The sequence below is a fragment of the Hetaerina americana genome, unplaced genomic scaffold (genome assembly GCF_022747635.1).
Source record: "Hetaerina americana unplaced genomic scaffold, ioHetAmer1.1.p SCAF_8, whole genome shotgun sequence".
In the NCBI taxonomy this organism is placed as follows: Eukaryota; Metazoa; Arthropoda; class Insecta; order Odonata; family Calopterygidae; genus Hetaerina; species Hetaerina americana.
The window spans coordinates 7187924-7206554 of NW_027287427.1; the positions used below are offsets into that span (position 1 = coordinate 7187924).

Sequence of the window (18631 nt, forward strand, 5' to 3'; positions counted from 1 at the left end):
AAATTAGGAATAGATTGGAGGGAAAGGAGGCTAATCCGCAACCTGTACATGTCTCAGACTGCTCAGGTGCGGGTGGGGAACGTCCGGATGGGCAGTGTTAGGAAGAGGTATAAGGCAGGGTTGCCCATTATCACTGTTGCTGTTCAACCAGTATGCAGAGGAAATGATTAAAGAGGCATTGTAAGAACTGGAGGTAGGAATGAAAGCCGGCGGGGAATTCGTAAAATCAGTTAGGTTTGCTGATGACCAAGTTCTAATTCGTCAGTCAGACAAGGGGTTGCAAGCATTGCTGAGTGAGTTGGAAATTCAGTGCAACAGATATGAGATGAGAATCAATATTAATAAAACAAAGGCTATGCGATTTTCTAGAAAGAAAAAGGCCAAGCTAAACATTAAAATAGGAGGGCAAAAACTAGAGCAGGTAGAGCAGTTTACATTTCTCCGAAGTGTTTTGGACCAACAAGGTCAAAGTAGTAGGTACGAAAGGGGAAGAATTACGCTAGGCAAAGACGCTTTCACAAAGAGGAGGGAGTTGTTGAGAGAGACGTTGAGTAAGGATATTAAGAAAAGACTCGAAAAAACTTTGATATGGAGCGTAGCTATGTACGGTGCGGAAACGTGGTCATTGAAGCAGGAGGATAGACGTAGACTGGAGGCTTTTGAAATGTGGGTGTGGAGAAGGTGAAATGGACAGAGAAGAAAACAAATGAGGAAGTACTTGGTATGGTGGGCAAAGAGAGGAATTTGTTGGGAGAAATCCTATGGAGGCAGGAAAAGTGGCTGAAAGGGGTATTGACCGGCAGTGGGTTGTTGAAGACTGTAATTGAGGGGAGAATGTTAGGCAAGCGAGGAAAGGGAAGGAGCAGGATAGGGATGTTGGACGGGATGAAGGGAGGAAGAAAGTACTCAGAGCTGAAGAGGGACCTGATGTAGAGTAGGATGTTGTGTTTTGCTAGGGGTCACAAATTATCTAATTAGTAATTATGTCCATCCAAAAACCTACCTTAACCGGTAGAATACCTAATAATAATATATATGTATATATATATATATATATATATATATATATATATATATACACACACACACACACATGCGCATACATACCCCACCTCTCCTGTGTTCATCCTTTATGTGTGTTCCTATCCCTTTTCCTGATATCTATTTCCATGTGAATGTATATTTATTCGACATATACCTATATATGTACCTAACTGAAATTTATTTTAGCAATGCTTACTTTTTCACCCAGGTAATTATATTATATCTAACTTAAGTAATGTTAACATTTAGAGATAACTTCTCTCAATTGTCCTGTCAAGAAAAGGATTTCCTGTTAATTTATGGTGATGAAGGGCTTACTGTGTCTGCGGAACATGAGATAAATGTATTTCTCTGTTCCCTTACCATTATTCATCCCAAAAAACCATGAAACAATCAATTTACTATTGTATTACACGGATTGTCAACATAGCTCTAATTTTCAATAATTTAAGGGTTGACTTCAGAAACCCATTGTATTTTCATCATTTTTGAAGGTTTAGGAAATAAACTGTTATTTTCAGTGTTTTCATGACTAAGAAGCACCCTCACTCTAGGCTGTCACTTGAGAGACATCATATTTCACACCAGAATGCCTAATGATCAATATAACAACAATAATACCAAATTAGATGAAGCAAGTGTCTTCCTTTGGTCAAGAGTTATTTCAAATTAGGCAATGCATGAGGAAATTCTCCATGTGCATACAAAGTCACCATCTGCTACATTTTACACTTACTCCATAGCATAATTGATGTTGTGAAAAAGTTGATGTTGGTCCTTATTTTATGCATAACCCTTTATTTTTACACAAAACCTTATTCCTTCTGTAATTCACCCAAATAGCATACCAATTTAAGTATATAGTGGTATCAATGATTACAAAAATAACTTGTGCCCTGTCCAGCAATTTGATTTTACCCAGTTAAAAATATTGATGGAAATTTGCACATTATGTGCAATGTTATCATGGACATTTTGCCTTTTCTATGAAATCATCCCCATGGTCGATACCGCTGTGGATATCATCACCCTGCTGATACGCCCATGCCATTCTCCTGGAAATAAATAAATCAGATAAAGCTACAACAAGCATGCCTCAACTCAATACTTTCATTAGTCACTGTACTTTCACAACTAGGGAAGGAAGAGTATAATAAATACTAAAAAATACCACTGCTACTTTATCAGTTCCTAACAGCTTAGGAGTAACATGAAGTCACACACTGGCCATTTTACCATATGGATATTGCATTTTACATTGAGATACACGGTAAAATGTGTCTTGAGCAGAATCTGTTCACAGAGGAAACCTGTCATCTTTAAAGAGTCTTGTCCTGGGTACGTAATACGTAGTCTGTAAAATAAATGCACGAACTGGTGCAATCTGGCGGCTATGGCACTGACAATAGCCCCGCCCACTTGTGGCACCAGTTGCCTGAGACCCAATGAGCCGACTGTGCTTGGCGGATCGTCGAGCTGTCTGTATGGTGCCACTTATGTTAGTGCCTGTTGTCCTTGTTTTTACTATTTGTCGAAAATATAAATAGTTAAAATAGTGAGCACTATTGATATTCCTAAATTCAGTTCATCAGCTATCACTCGGACAGTTTTTCAACGATCGCTAAGGACAAGGGACCGCACACGATTAATGTTGTTGTCAACACAGGTGGTTGAAGGTCATCCCTGTCTTGCTTCATCCGTGGCATCTTGTGGGCCATGTTTAAAACACTTAATCCACTTGAAAACGGATGGATGTTTTCTTCAGAGCATTATCACCGTAAACAGCGGTCAACATTTCAGTTAATTCTTGATAACTTTTACCGCACTTCACCTAAAAACTTGATATTGATTCCTTGCCCCGTGATTTCGTCAATTTCCATTTTTAACAAACAGTAAAAACAAGGATAACAGAAACTAACAGAACAGGCACTATACGCACAGCTCACATATGCATGGCAAAATTCTGGGTGACTTAATGAACACATAAAGGAAGATGAACATATACAAGAGTCAACCAAGGTGGTCTGGTGGAAAACAACGACCAACACAGAGGCAAAATTACTCACTGTGCAACAGCCTCATCCAATGGGAGAAAGGTTACAAAGGTAGCTATGAGAATAGGAAGAAGAATTGAAGCAGGGACCAGAAGTGGAGGACACTACATATTCAGGCAAGATGATAGAAAATGGCAAGTAACTCTGGGATATTTGGTAAGAAGTGCATTGTTCAGCAGCTCTTGAGAAAGATGCCATTGTGTGCGTGGTATAGATGGTATAATTGAAGTTAAGGGCTTAAAAATTATCCAGGTGAACTGTATAAGTATCCTCCATAAAACTAACGAATTTGAGACTGTATTACATGCATGTAATCTCTGCATCATAATTGGCACAGAAGTTTGGCTTCATGATAACATAGCATTAGCAAGAATTTATTGGTCAAATATTAACATTTATAGAAGATTTTGAGGTGGGAGGGGTGGAGGAATATTCATTTATGTTAGTGACAACAAAATAAGTTTTTTAGATTGACAAATAACTGACTGTGAAATAACGTGAATAAGGATACGTGAAGGAAAAAAAACAAATGGTTAATGATAATTGTGTGGTGCAGAAGCCCAGGCAAAGGTATGCACCCCTTAGAAATCCTTAGGGACTGTTGCTCTGAAAACTCCCAAATCGTCATACGAGGCATTTCTGAGGCATTCCTATTTTGTAAATCTTTGCAAATATTCCTAAATATGCAACACATACCTGTATTTCTAGAAAATTCTATAAAACTATGAGTAAAATTTTCTACATTTTAATACCTCCTATGTACATATATTCTAGGTCATAGTTTACATTTCAAAAGAATAAATCCATCCCGTAAAAATGAGAGTGATGCCATCCAAAATATTATGCCTAAAAGGAGAAAGACCTTCACGCAAATTTCAATTTTTTTTAAGCCAAAATATATGCTATTGTGATTGCATCGATTTCATGAACACATGTAATGCAATGGTTTTAATTTTAGAGAATCTAACTCGATTCGTTTGCTTATATTTGCTTACTCTATTAGTCAGCTAATAAGGTGTCGGATATTTTCAAGAATTCATTGATTCTGGATGCTGATAATTTCGTTGATTTGACTATCAAAGAAGTAAAGTCATCAATACTGAAATCAGGCTTTGCACAGGCAGAATACATGCAAACGGAGGAATTGGAGACCAGTCAGAAAACAAACTTCAACACAAATGCGGTTGAAATGTTCAATCTAAATGATGAATGTATATTAATATGAAACTTACTCTTCCAGAATTATTTAAAAACTTCAAGGTGTATAGGAGATGATGAGACATAATAGAGATTCAGGACATTTTGAAACTTAGGACAACAGCCTATTTGTTGCCAAAGAATGGGTAATAGTGGTTGAGAAGTGAAGAAGGTGATAAAGTCAATATAGACAGTGATTAGATGAAGGGGTATCAGACATCAATTTTGTATTCTGCTCAAAGTAAATTCTGTCTTGCATAACATTTTGAATGAGGCATTTGAAAATACTAAATATTGTACAGTAATACAAAAGAAAGAGAAACAGACAAAAATAAAAATATGAAAATGTTTTAAATAAATACCAATATTAGTTAAAATAAAAATATCACACATATAATATGAGCCAATGATATTTCATTATTTATCAACAATTTTAATTGTGCAACTCCAGCCAAATATGGCTTTGAGGAACTCATTTTCACATGGCCATGTAATAATGAAGCCATGGAAGCACCCCTTTTATTTTTAATCAATGAATCTTTGATACAAGGTACTTTCCCATCCAAATTAAAAGAATCAAAAGTAGTGCACATTTATAAAAACCATGGCTGTGTTAATGATTTGAATGTCTACAGACCAAGAGCCGTCCAAAATACCTTCGCTAAAATATTCGAGAAAGCCATGTATATGCACATAGCATCTTATCTGGAAAAAAACTTCCTACTTTCAAATACTCAGCATGGATTTAGATCTGAAAGGTCTACCACAAATGCCATATGTCAGGCAATTGACAGCATACTTAATTCATTAGATGCTAAACGCAAAACTCTTGGAATGTTTGTTGACTTGTCAAAGGCTTTTGATAATCTAAACTACAATAGACTACTAATTAAACTCAATAGAATAGGAATTAGAGGAAATCCTCTAAACTGGATGAAGTCCTATATTCATAATTGCACTCAGAAGGTAGTGTTATCATTGATGGGTCAAAATATTCATCTGATTCATACCAAGTTAACAAAGGTGTTCCACAAGGCTCAACCCTTGGGTCACTCCTCTTTTTGATATACATCAATGACCTACCAAACTGCTTACCAAATAATGATGGAATAATATCAGTGTTGTATACTGATGACACTAATGTAATAATATCAACACAAACATATCCCAGCCTTGTGGAAAAATTTAAGTCTGTGGCACTTACAATAGACAAGTGGTGTGCAGACAACCTTCTAGACTTATATGTAAATAAGAGTAAAATAGTATACTTTACACGCAATAAGAACGTGTCAGATGATCTGCTGGTAAAAATCAATGTCCAATCAATTGAGCATGTGACAGAATGCAAATTTCTAGGTATTTCTCTATGCACAAATATTTCTTCGGATACTCACGTAAAAGCCTTTCAACATAAGCTCACTTCAACTTGCTACTTATTATGACACCTGAATGAAACTACAAGTAAAACTGCACTACTCAATTTATACGATGGGGAAATTTATTCAAATATAACCTACAATATAATATTATTGGGATCAGCGGCTATTTCTCAAACCATCTTTAAAATGCAAAAGAAACTATTAGAATCATCACCAGGAAACCTCACACTGCTCCATCAAGGCCTATTTTCCAGTAATTAAATTTGCTACCACTCCCGTGCATCTACATTATGTTTTTAATTCTATATATAAAAAATAACATTGGAAACTATTCTCTTAACTCTGCCTATCATCACCATAACACCAGATGAAGGAATTACATTCATTATGGGAATATAAGAACTAAAGCATTGAAATGCAAGGACCAGTGAAATGGGCATCAGATTATAACAAACTAACAAACAGTCAGTTACTATCAGTTTAACATACTACCCAAAAGTATCAAGGTACTAAGGGAACTGCTGCATTTAAGCATACATTAAAAAGATATCTACTGTGTAACATGTTCTACTTGGTTGACGAATATCTCAACAATATTCCCGACCAGTAAGTTCATACTTTTAGTTTCTAGCAATGGTCATGGCCGGATTCATGTTGGTGATCAATGTTTTTTCTGAATTTGATATTGCATGTGCATGTTGCAGCCAATGTTCATGGGTTTGTGCCAAACATTTATGTAAGTATGAGCATCATATTTTTTATGAGCAATATTTTAACATGAAAATGATGCAGAACTTGGAATTTGCAAAAGTATTAAAAATTTCAACCAGGTGTGTAATGAGAGGTCAAAAATTAGCAAAAGGGGAGTGAGATAAGTACGAGGGTTGCTATTTATATTTGCAGCCTAATAATGAAAAGACAGTAATTTATTCAGAATTCACGGTTCTACGTTGCTTTAATGGTATGGTTGCTACATGTCCAGTTATTCCGAAGAAAGAGGCGATCATTTGCTTCGATGTGCATCATATACGAATCACTTTTGTTGGATTTGGCTCGTCTTTGAAGACCCATTGCTGTTTTTTTTTTGGGCTCATACGCATAGATGCAAGATTCCTCACCTGTGTAGATGTTATACACAGCTTTTGATGCACAGCGATTGAATCTCTTGAGCATTTCTTTGCCCCAATTGGCACGAGCATCTTTTAGAGCTTTTGTCAAATTATGCAGGATCAAATGCGAACAAATTTTTTTCACAGCTAATTCATAGTTCAAATTCAATTCAATTTTTCACAGCTAATTCAATAGTTCATATACTTTCTTATTGATGCTCGTCATACTAATCCCCAAGGATGCCTCGATCTCACGATAAGTCACATGACTATCTTCCTTTACTACTTCTTGCACAGCATAAATATTTTCTAGCACAACAACTGATTTTGGACCACCTTCATGACTTTCGTCACTGAGCGAACAGTGGCCATGATGGAATTCGTTATACGGGCAATTCACAGAAGCAAAGGATGGGGCTTCATTGCCAAAAGTAAAAGTAAGTTGATCGATGCACTGCTGTCTTGATAATTCTCATCTAAAATCATAAAAAATCATGGTATGAAAGTGTTCACGAGTTAACTCCATTTTTTCGCCAAGACAAAATTTTCAAGTCACTGTGAACAACACAAGTTATGATTAACGACAAAATGTTCCGAGGAAAGTTACCTTCAAAAGGGTCAAACTTTCAGATAGAAATGTCAGATGGCACTTAAAGCACTTTGTGTTGTCAAGGCTCAAAATATAAATAGCAACCCTTGTATCATACTTCACCAACATGAGGTAAATTCTAGATTTTACGATATTAGGGTAATAGGTTACACAACAAAACCCTATTGGCATAGTAAATTGGCACAATAGTACAAAGAAAGTAAAATAAATGTTTTGTTCACACATGATGGAAAACAAAGCATGGCAAAACTTTTTGGGACATCGAAATGGAAAAAATAAACCATTTTCTTTCCCCAATCAATTTATGATTCAATTAATCATCTTCGAAATTTTTGCAATGTTAATTGGATGAAATAAAATAGGCATAATGAATATATACTTTCATTAAAAATAAATAATCACCTTGAATTAAAATATATTCCAATTTCACCATCTTTGGAAATTGTGATAGCACCAGCAGATTCGCCTGTTTGCTCTGCCATTGCATCGAGGACTTGCTGAGTGGCAATTTGGGCGGATTCACCTGCACGAAAAGATACCATACTGCCAACAGAAGCGCCAAACAAAGGCTTAGAAACATCCTCGACTTTAACAATTGGTGGTTTCATTGAATTCTATGATAAAACACTCTCTTATTATTTTTTTTAAGAAGTTCTCTCAGGTCTTCCACTGGGTCAGGGGTTCCATATTGGCCGACATTTTGATGCTCGATTCGTGCATCGTCTTCAGGGTAGATGATTGTCTTTGATTGATCATCCACCCTGAAGATGATGCTTGAGTCGGGCATCAAAACGTCGGCCAACATGGAACCCCTGACCCGGTGGAAGACCCGAGAAAACTTCATCAAGCAAATTTGCTAGGAAAGCACCAGATCTTATCCTCTTATTGCTATGTATTACACAAGTTTATCAGGACATTATCCAAGATCTAAGGAAATCTGGTGGATGGTGGCCATGCCATTGTGTAAATATGAGGAATCCAAGTGTCACAACGCAAATTTATATCAAATTAGTTTTTTTTTCAAAACTGCATATTCAATTATTCTGATTAAAAGTTATTGCATACAATTAATAAAGGGAATTTTCACTTTGGGTGTTTTCGTGGGTTTACACAAACCCTTAATTAGTTGGGGAAGTATATATACGATTTCACCAAAATTAATCCTCTTCAGGACTACATTGAAATATTATTATTTTACAAGACACTTTCCTGTCAGTGGCATATCGGCAATTCAAATTAACCTGATTGACACCTGAGTTAATTAATTATTAACCTAATTTCATCTTCTGAATGATGCCATGAGCTACGCAGTGCCTCATGATTGACTCTCCATGGCCAGTAGCCGAAACAGCTCCTGCTGAATCATCGCAATAGCCTCCGCTGCCTGGAAAGGAGAGATATTTCAAATGCGGATATTTTTTATTGAACTGACATTTTGTGAAAGACATTAAAAAAGGAAAAATGGGAAGTGAATGCCACCATAGTTTTAATAAAAGCAGGAATCTAATTTCCAAGCTTCACCCACAATGCATACATAGTCTAAATGAACCCACTGTTCGGATGTTTTTCCTAGTCGCATAAGAATGTGAAAGGCAGGTTCACTTGCTATTGCAACCAATCCTTGATGTGATCTGGCAGTTTTTTGGGGATAATGTACCATCCTGTATTAGAAACCATGGGCTCGTACCTCCAACTATTCCATGTTTGCTAAGAGCCCTGGATATGCCCGGGTGAAATTCTTGAAAGCATGAACGAGAAAATTAAGAGAAATAGATAATTTTTTGTTATTTCAATCCAAACTATATCGATTCCTACATGATCATCAATGCTATACAGTTGATGAATTCATGCCCCTTTCCCTATGTAAATGATTTTCTTCATAAATAACTCCACGAAAATACTCTTGTTCGTGACTCATGTTATTGGTTTTTACTCTGCACACTTACAGATATTTTTATTTCTTGAAATATATGCTGACTCTGTATTATCCAGGCTGTGATGTCTGCAAAGAATATGTGGAGACAATGTAACGTGCTCCATACTTGTAAAAACATGCCTTATAGGAACCAACAAACGTTATTTTTTGTAATTATTATTGCTGCTGCTCCTGCTACTCCTGCCGCTGCAGCTATCATAGGTTACTATTATCATAATACTAACATGGATTACTATTATCACACCACTATCACTTATATCATAGATAGCGTGTTGTGCATGAGTTGCCTTCCTCTTGGTGTGTCGTGGTATTTCAAGATTATGTTTTTGCAGATGCAGCAGGGTTTGTTCAATGTCATTTACTTTTCAATGTTCCCGGAATTGGTGTTGTACTTGAGTGCAAACATACGTGCTAACATAACTAATATCGACAAAAATACTTCGTGTTTACATATGGTCCAAAAACGATTGAGCATCACATTCAGTGAAAAATGCAGTAAATCACTTCTGAAAGATGGTTCCTATGTTGCTTGCACTGTGTGTGATAAAAGCACACTTTCTTCCTGTTCTGGACTATCTGAAAGCACTGAACCTTGGTCTGGCCAATATGGAACAGGAAGCAGGGAGCATAAACAACAGAGATATATATGGGCGTTGGAAAATAAATCAACGATTTGACTCCCTTAATAAAACTGTAAGTGATATGTACCTGTATAAGAGTCTCTATCTTTTATGTGCGAAATAATGATGAACTATGGAAAAGTATACAAGGGGTTCAGGACCGCAAAAGACATAAGCAACCATTTTAGGGAGGAACAGGTATATAATAAAAACAGAGAAGTTAGTGATTTTAAAGTAGATATAATGAACCTGAACAAAATCGCATGGGGAACAAGGTGAAAATTGTGGATCTAGAGCTGAATAACACTTATATCTCACCAATCTTGGCAGTGGAAAAGATTGCCAAAGAAATTGGCATAGAATACTACTGTGAAAAAGTAGTTGGCGATGCATTTTTAATTAAAAGAAAGTATCCTCACAACAAGACCAAACTAGAGGTGTTCTTCCAAAACAAAAACATAAAAGAGAAATGGGTTGCTAAAAGGAAAGGGGTTTTACAAATACCAATGGCTAACATTTGAGAAAATATAAGCAAAGAGGTTAGAAAATTCAAAGGCTATCAGGATTAGGTCAGAGGAGGATCTTTGATGGTTCTAAGACATTATTTTGTGAAATCATACCTATTAATGGAATAGTTTGCGACAGCTAAAATCCAAATATTTGTTGTTTCATTGGATATTCCTCTTTAACACAAAATTTTAAATTTTCAATCATGCACCTAATTATAATAACCATGAGAAAAAATAGGTGTGAATTGAATACAATTAGATAGATGGATAGATTTACTTGCCATAGAACAATACATAATTTTATGGGCTTCGTTAAGATTCAATTACATACAGATTTAGTTCTTAACCAACTTCTAGTATATCTCCAGTTTGACAGTGTGAATCTTACTGAGGTGAATATAAGGTTTATGGTCATAAACTGTGAGCTAAAAATATTAATTCCTGCAAAATGAAAACTTAAGCCATCACCTAAATGTAGGTATCATATATCTCAAATCAAGTTTTAAGCTTGAAATGAAAAAAGCAATTCATGATTAGAAAATGAAGCACATACATGTACGATGTGTAGCCTTTTTAGACTGATCCGTTCTTTCCTTCTCTTCCATAAGACATTATTTTCCTGATTTTCACGATTATCTAATAAATTAGTATTGCAGGCATTGGGCCTGAAATCTGTTTTCTTTCCTTAACCTACCCGCATAAAAATATCTACGAATTAACAGTTAAAATTAGATGTTAAAAATTGCATTGAATGCCATTTAGACAAGGAAAAAACTCTTCTGGAAATTTAATTGCAGCTCACAAACAAGCTTAGACACCAACAAAAGTTGAAATGTATTCCATTAATTTAAATGGCAGGGTGACATAGATTTAAAATTACACAGAGATTAAAACGAATATTTTCATAATAGCAAAGAAGGATATAGTTAAGCGAGGAATGAGGAAAACACAAATAGACCTTTTTCTATTCTCACATTTGAAGGACAGTAGAGAAAGGTTTTGTCTGCCCAAGAAATATTCTAAATAAAACGAGTTAACGTATAATTTGCTTTACATATCATTACAATTTGGTTTCAGTTTATATGAATGTAAAGCTTCAAGCTTGAGTGTATGCAATTACTGCCCTTACTTAATCCACTTATGCGAAATTGGGAATCACTTAGTGATCAATATCTAGTATAACAAGGTACTTCAATAAAATTGAATTTAAACTGAAAGAAGAGAGGGCAAAAATTGTAGCTATTTATTCACCAGGTATTGGAGTGTCTCCGACTCTTCCTGGCATTTTTCCACAAGTACCTCCGGTGGATGTTGCCATTGCAAGATGACCATTGGAATCAATAGCAACAGCTCCAACAGTTCCAACCTCACCTATTGAAGCTCTAAAAATACAAGAGACACTTTAAGGGAAGTTTCACTGCAGAAATTCAAGACAAATGCAGCCAATAAACCAAGTTACACATAATTTCACCGCAGTTTGATATTAGCCAATGCAATGCAATGGATTTTTTGATTTTACAAATTAAAATTAAATTAATATTTCATTTATTATAAATATTTACAGCAAAATATAGCAATAGAGTTGGAGTCATAACTTAACAATTGTAATCAATGTCTAATGTAGAGCCTTTTTACTCGTGAGTTGACAAAATGGAAAGAAAATTAATTAGAGAAGTGTTTTGAAGTAGAATGTAAAAACAGTCGCATTATGAGCATTTACACAATGATAAATATTTACTCCTGCAATCTTTTTACTTTTAAATATCCCTAAAACGTGGCTGGCACATAATTTTTTCCAGCCATTTTGTATGATACCAATTCCTTTGTAGCTTCTACTGTACCTTCTACAATGTAAGCATCTCCATATCTTTCAATTTCCAAATTTTTCTATTAAACTATATTTACCCAAGTTCTGTGATATATGTTCCTAAATCACCACTTCTTCTGCACATTTCTAATGTCTCTCTAGCATAATCAGTCACTAGCCAGTCAGGACTCACTGTGGGTACTCCCATCTCTGCTGCAAACTTATTAGCTCCAGATCCTGCAAGCATTACATGCTGCGTATTTTCCATCACTAAACGTGCGAGTGAAATGGGATGAGATACGTTTTTCACCGCAGCAACACTTCCTGGCCAAATAAATATTTTTCCTTGTTATACTTTATTTAGACTATGAATAAATAATACTGTATTTCATAAATGTCTCAGGGCTCCTTAATACTCAAAATATAAGTGCTAGGCCTTGCTAACTTAATCAACATCCCAAGAACAAAAAAAAACTTTTGAATGTCCTCACCTATTTTCATTTTTTTTCCTTCCATTATAATGGCATCCATTTCCACTTCTCCGTCCAAATTCAAAACAGATCCACGACCTTAATTTAATTAGTGATCATTGGGAAGAAATTGATGCCTATTAAATCAGTCATACATTGACCCCAATTACAAAAATGTAAGCAGTGGATTACAAGAATATGATTTACCAGCATTGAAAGCCTCGTCATCTTCCATAATTCTAACAGCTACCTCTACTGCGTCAATTACAGATTTTCCGGGGTCAATTAAAACACGATATCCTTCTTTAACAGCATTTCTTACCCCATCCAATTTCGGTTGCACGCGTTCTACCGGGATATCACCGGCCCCTCCATGAACAAGTAAAAGCGCGCGCTTCATTTCCTTTAAAAAATTACTATTATATTCAACTAGTTCACTTCTGCCCTAGTGACCTGTTTATGACAACCGGTCGTTTTATTTCACAAACTTACAAGTTCTACTCGAGGACGAGAGACAAACCTTATCTTTGGAACCAGCTGAACATTGCCCAAGAATAAACAAGATGTATATCGTAAAATAGATAAACAATTGATTTAATTTTACTGGTGCATCCATTATGTCTTACCCAATCGGTCTTAAATTTCTTATTCGGCAAATATTTTGCAATTTAAAATTCCTGCTCTTTTTTTAATTAAATATATAAGCAGCTGCCATCTGTTTGGGTACACAGAAATTTATAGTGTAAACATCTGCCAGCTCTGGCAGGTAGCTACCAGCGCAATGCGCAATTTCCGCATTTAGAGGAGGGTCATTTGTTAGTCATCGGAACTGTGCCCGTGATGATTGCATGCATTTCCTAAGACGTTCTGCCATGATAGGCATGTGTACTGTTATTGAAATGGGCTCTAAGGATTAAGCGTTTTGTTTATTTCTAGTTTTCGTGGAAACTTTTGTGTATTACGTCTTTCCATTCCCTCTCTTTAATCATGCGTAGTGGTAAACACGTATTTAATACTTACATATTCCTTTGCTTGGGTTTTATTTCTGCATATTCACTAATTGTTGTAAAGAGCGATTCAAATGACGTATCGACAACTCCAATTCCAGAGTATCCACCGGTAATCTCTGTATAATATTGTTTGAAGTGGAATATTTTTAAATCATTCGACTAAAGTAGTTAATGTATTTTAATTTCAGTTCAAAGGCTGTGTTACCAATGCTCGCCAAACATCACAATCGTAAGTAATGTACTGTAAAAGATTATTCTGAGTACTTGGGTAGTACTAGTGAAACTAGCAAGGAATTAATTACGGGCTGCTACCCATCTAAAAAAATATATCCTTCCACAGAAGAATTTGTGTCTGAATATATATGACCAGAAATTAACCTTGGGAACAAAAACTTACTACTATTATTTTTGCTGAGTTAAGGGAAAATACTGAGATGTTAGAAGAGCACTGTTAGTGGTGCCAGCGGATCAGCATTGTTATGGATAATAGAAACAGCAAGTCCACTATATTTATTGACGGCCAAAGTTTCAGCACTGTTTGGTAGCATCAGGTGGATGCCACACACTCCAGATGAGGCCACTCACTGGTGAAACCGTGGTCGTCAATACATATTAAATATGGAATTGCTGTTTCACTTATCTATGTCATGGACGAATTCCTCCGGGTAACAGCTGAAAAATTGGCATAAGATCATCAGTTAGTAGCAATGTATTTATATCTGTTGATATTGAGCAATGCTGAACTAGTGAAAAAGACCGTAGTTGGGAATAGGAATTGGTCTAATTTTCCCAGTAGGTAGTTAATTGATTGTATAAATATTTCAAGTATGAGTGTTTGAAATGAGTAATTTCTGCCGAGATGAGACACTAAATAGAAGTTCGACTCAGTGTAATAAGCACTCTCTTAAATGTAATCTGACTTGATATACAATGAAATTCAAAAATAGTATTCATAAACAAAGACGAAATAGTGTCCAGTCATTGCCCCTGTAGATGGAAGCTGTAAAATTGTTTTCAATTAGACAGAGCCATGTTCCACTTCACAATACTAATAATCAGCATCAAAAACATTGCCCATAAAAATTCGTTTATAGTTACTCAATCATAGACCTCATAATTTTGAAACTTAATTGGATAATATTAAAATCAATTAATATTGTTTCATTTTTTAAGGGATGAACTTGCAGTTTATAAAATTGATCTCAATGCGCCACCAAGGAAGAGATGGAGTGCATTGGTAAAAGACTTCAGAAAAGAGGTATTTAGCTTAGTATGATCCATAACTGAGTAGTTTTATCTCTAGTCATTTACCCAGCCAATGACTGAAATTGACATGCCATATATTAAGTTCTGAGCTGCTCTATTGGAATTGCCACGTAATAACCATTACTTTGCCTTCAAATTTTCATAATAATATTACTGGTAAAGTACAACTAATTATTAACATCAGCATTGTACTTGGGAGTGGTCTCTTCCTCTCTCTGTCTAAGAACATGCCACAAAATCATGCCTTTCCTTTAAAATATTTGTTAAATTCTTGCCCTTTTTCTTTTACTAAATTTTACATTTTTTAATGATAATATGAATAGGACCTTGCAAGAATATTCTGCCGCCATATCTTTTTATCCTCTCCATCACTTTGGTGTTATATCCTGGCTCTATTATGTTTTATTGTATTTTGATGGTTAAACGTGTTTCTATCAAATTTCTGTTGTGATTGAAATCTCTTTTTTCTCACTTTTATTTGATGAATTCGTAGATGCATTTTTCAGTGATAGAAATAATACAACAGGGCATTATTATCACATTCACGAAATATATTAATGCTAGAGATAGGAAGTACATACGAATTTAAAAAGGTATAATTTTTAGAGTTCAAAGTTGCAAAGTGGAGAAAAATAATTATTTTGCTTTTTGTTTTTTTTTTCTATTCTGGATAATGATGTAGATTACAGGTCTGATTGAGGCCACAAAGAAAAATTTCGAAGGCATATTTGGAAGGAAAATCTTTTATCTAATTGATACATATGTACCTGTCTTGGCAAAAACTCTTCCTAAAGAATACTACGAAGAAATGGTTGGTATCGCTGAAGTCATCAATGCCCAGCTTGGTGAAATAGTGTTTTTCAATGTGTTTTATGAGTTATTTACTGTCTGTACTTCAATAATCATTGAATCTCCTACTGGAGAAATATATCATGGAAGAAATCTTGATTTTGGTTTGTTTATGGGGTGAGTGAATTATTCGTGGCTGCATATTGTTTGTGTTTTAATATCTGGCATGGATTCCTGGCAAGTTATTTTTTGGCAATTATTTGGTTTTAATACTTAAAGGTGGAATGTAAAAAACAGCACATGGATTACTACGGAGTTTCTTAAAAAGCTTGCGGTGAAATTGGAATTTCACAAGAATGGGACAGTTCTCTACACATCTATAAACTTTGCTGGATATATAGGCATCCTGACTGGAGTTAAAAAGGTGAGTAGAATGAATGAGTGGCTACCATTGATTTGAATGTTGTGGTACATGCCTGTCTGGATAGAAATATTCCACCCAGTTCCATGCAAATTATAATTAATTCTAAAGTGACATTAAACCTTAAAAAGGATCAGGGTTCAAGTGCCCTAAGATGCAGGCATGTTTTTTTCAGAAATTGAATTTTTAAAATATTATTTTAACTAATGTGCTTCCCCTACCCTAAATGTATGAATTTCACACGTGCTGACTCAAGTTCTAAGTGATCTCTACCTTTGCATTTCTAACTGGTCTTCAGGTTGATTACTATGATGCTGAATTATGATCACAAAGAAATAGGGGTTGATAATTATTCCTGATTTATTTTAGTGTATCATTTTTTAAATTAAAATCTCTTGAGTTTAAATTTTCATCTGAGCTGTGACCACTTTGCTTTAGCCAAGTTCAGTGGTTGCAAACTTACTGAAATATCTAAAAAAAACAGTGAATTAGTGACTTAAATGATATATAATCCTTGTGTAGGAGCCATAAATTACAGATCCCCTCCTTGAAAATATTTTTCCAGAAAAACTGATAATTATCAATCTTTTGTTGATAACTTGAGATCCCCATTGCAATTCCAAGTCTCACCCTTTCTCCTTTTCTGAGCAGCACTTGTGAAAAAGGCCACTTCAGGCCTCGGAGCACCGTCCTCCTCAAATATGTCTTTTTTTCAAGACTGTCCTTGATAGTTTTTTCATGAAAAGGTATTTAAAGCCTCCTTTTTCAATGTTTTCTTTTCCTGCTGGCCAACTACAAGTTCACTTTTTTTGTTACCAGTGTAGAGGGCAGGAAAGAGCTTTGAATTGCTATTGCTGCAAAGGCAAAAGTGAAGTTGATATAAAAAGATATTTGCAGACATTTTTATGTGTAATTTTGATGTTAAATAGGAGATGGGGCAGCAGTTAATGATGCTCATTTTTATGTTAGGAGGTGGCGTGGCTTGTAAAATCTCTGCCACAAGGTTCTTTTCAGCTCAAGTGAATAATAAGTTTGGGCCCTGAAATCCCTGTATGTAATTCTTGATGCATACTCAGGTTCATAAACCCACTCAAAACAGTATTTATTGGAAGTATCGCTATTGAAGAATTCCTCCGTGTCAGTTGTTTATATTATTATGGTAAATTTATCCTTATCAGTATATTTTGTGTAAAAAATTGCTGTTAATTTTACCCCTTCTTCATTTAGGATCTGTTTTCCCTCAGCGTCAATGAAAGATTTCGCCTCAATGGAGGATTTATTGGAATATCAGAATGGATTCTGGGTTTTCGCAATGAGAAATGGATGGGCATGCTCACTCGGCAAGTTATGGAATATGCAGACTCATACAATTCTGCTCAAAAGATGTTGTCAAGCCCTAAACTACTTGCACCCGTGTACTTCATCCTGGCTGGAAAAAAATCTCATGAGGTAAGGACCCACTTTACCTTGCATAGATCAATCAATTCTTCCATTTATAATGTTAGGCTTAAGTATCAACGATTATTTGAATCGTGCTAATGCTAAAGGTTTTGAGTTAAGGTCATCAGAGATGAAAAAAAGTTTTAAAACAATTATTGCCTTTTATTGTTAAACTTCCCTGATTTGAAAAAATATTTACTAGGGGAGTATCATAACAAGAGGACGAGATAGTAGTGACCTATGGACGTTGGGAGAAAAGAGTCATCGAAATGCTTCATGGTACCTGGTCCAAACTAATTATGACCATTGGAAGAAACCACCTTTTTATGACAATCGCAGGGACCCAGCCGAGTACTGTTTAGAGAAGGCTGGGCCTCAACATCCAGAGAAAACACTTCAGGGTGTACTTTCTACTCGTCCAGTTTTAAATAAGGTAAAATTACACTTTTTTTTTCCAGGAATACAAATGGCCAATATCATATATCACAATGAGTCTGTGACGTGCTCCATCACCATGCTGCCACTCTGATGTGCTTGTTCTTTCTTTCATTAGTCCATTGAAAGGAAATTATTTTAAGTTAGTTAATTCCTTTCTTGTTGATTCTTGCTTTTTGAATTTTAGCGGCACAATATGGTGAACCTACGTATCGTCATGAAAGAAACATTGCATATTCACTAATTATCTCATCGTCTTGCCATTTTAGCTCACTGTTCTAAGTGCCACTATGCAAGCAGCCAGTGGGAAACTTGATGTCTGGCTTCAAGATTGCCCTGACCCTTGCTGGCCATGGTAGACACTTTTGTTTGTATCAAAATCACTGCCAAAGATCTCAAACTATACACTGAAGGTATTTTCCAACATTTTTATATAATTTACATTCACAATATCAATAAGCATTATTGAGAATTTTGTACATACATTTAAATAAAGGGTATCAAATTAATTATAATGGTTATGTTGTATTGCATA

At 35.4% G+C, this 18631-nt stretch overlaps 2 protein-coding genes across 5 annotated transcripts; one reads left to right on the plus strand and one right to left on the minus strand.

Moving 5' to 3' along the window:
- Positions 1–1851: 1851 nt before the first annotated feature.
- LOC139697597 (isoaspartyl peptidase/L-asparaginase) lies at positions 1852–13450 on the minus strand. 4 transcript variants are annotated; one of them, XM_071596374.1, is made up of 9 exons: positions 13362–13435; positions 13256–13272; positions 12943–13138; positions 12757–12834; positions 12364–12589; positions 11710–11840; positions 8667–8777; positions 7796–7916; positions 1852–2099 (listed from the first exon to the last, which is right to left on the minus strand). In XM_071596374.1, the coding sequence occupies exons 3-9, from the start codon at positions 13133–13135 to the stop codon at positions 2009–2011; spliced, it is 951 nt and encodes a 316-aa protein (XP_071452475.1). In that variant the 5' UTR covers positions 13136–13138; positions 13256–13272; positions 13362–13435; the 3' UTR covers positions 1852–2008. The 4 variants fall into 4 exon arrangements, with proteins under 4 accessions (XP_071452475.1, XP_071452477.1, XP_071452474.1 ...); XM_071596376.1 differs by lacking the exon at positions 13256–13272 and having other exon boundaries at positions 13362–13450; XM_071596373.1 differs by having other exon boundaries at positions 13256–13368.
- An 87-nt stretch (positions 13451–13537) lies between these two features.
- LOC139697596 (acid ceramidase-like) lies at positions 13538–18595 on the plus strand. Its single transcript, XM_071596372.1, has 8 exons — positions 13538–13854; positions 13934–13974; positions 14919–15003; positions 15694–15977; positions 16080–16224; positions 17449–17670; positions 17864–18094; positions 18366–18595. The coding sequence occupies exons 1-8, from the start codon at positions 13723–13725 to the stop codon at positions 18453–18455; spliced, it is 1230 nt and encodes a 409-aa protein (XP_071452473.1). The 5' UTR covers positions 13538–13722; the 3' UTR covers positions 18456–18595.
- Positions 18596–18631: the final 36 nt, after the last annotated feature.

Bases quoted from the DNA above. Each gene is read 5' to 3' on its own strand.
- LOC139697597 (XM_071596373.1), bottom strand. From the start codon at position 13,351: ATGGATGCACCAGTAAAATTAAATCAATTGTTTATCTATTTTACGATA. The intron at 12,590-12,756 runs GTGAGGACATTC...TTATTTGGCCAG, and splicing joins AGGAAAAAAAATGAAAATAG to GAAGTGTTGCTGCGGTGAAA. The intron at 7,917-8,666 runs GTTAATAATTAA...CTTTTCGTGCAG, and splicing joins CATTCAGAAGATGAAATTAG to GTGAATCCGCCCAAATTGCC.
- LOC139697596 (XM_071596372.1), top strand. From the start codon at position 13,723: ATGCGTAGTGGTAAACACGTATTTAATACTTACATATTCCTTTGCTTG. The intron at 13,855-13,933 runs GTAATCTCTGTA...TTTTAATTTCAG, and splicing joins CAATTCCAGAGTATCCACCG to TTCAAAGGCTGTGTTACCAA. The intron at 17,671-17,863 runs GTAAGGACCCAC...AATATTTACTAG, and splicing joins CTGGAAAAAAATCTCATGAG to GGGAGTATCATAACAAGAGG.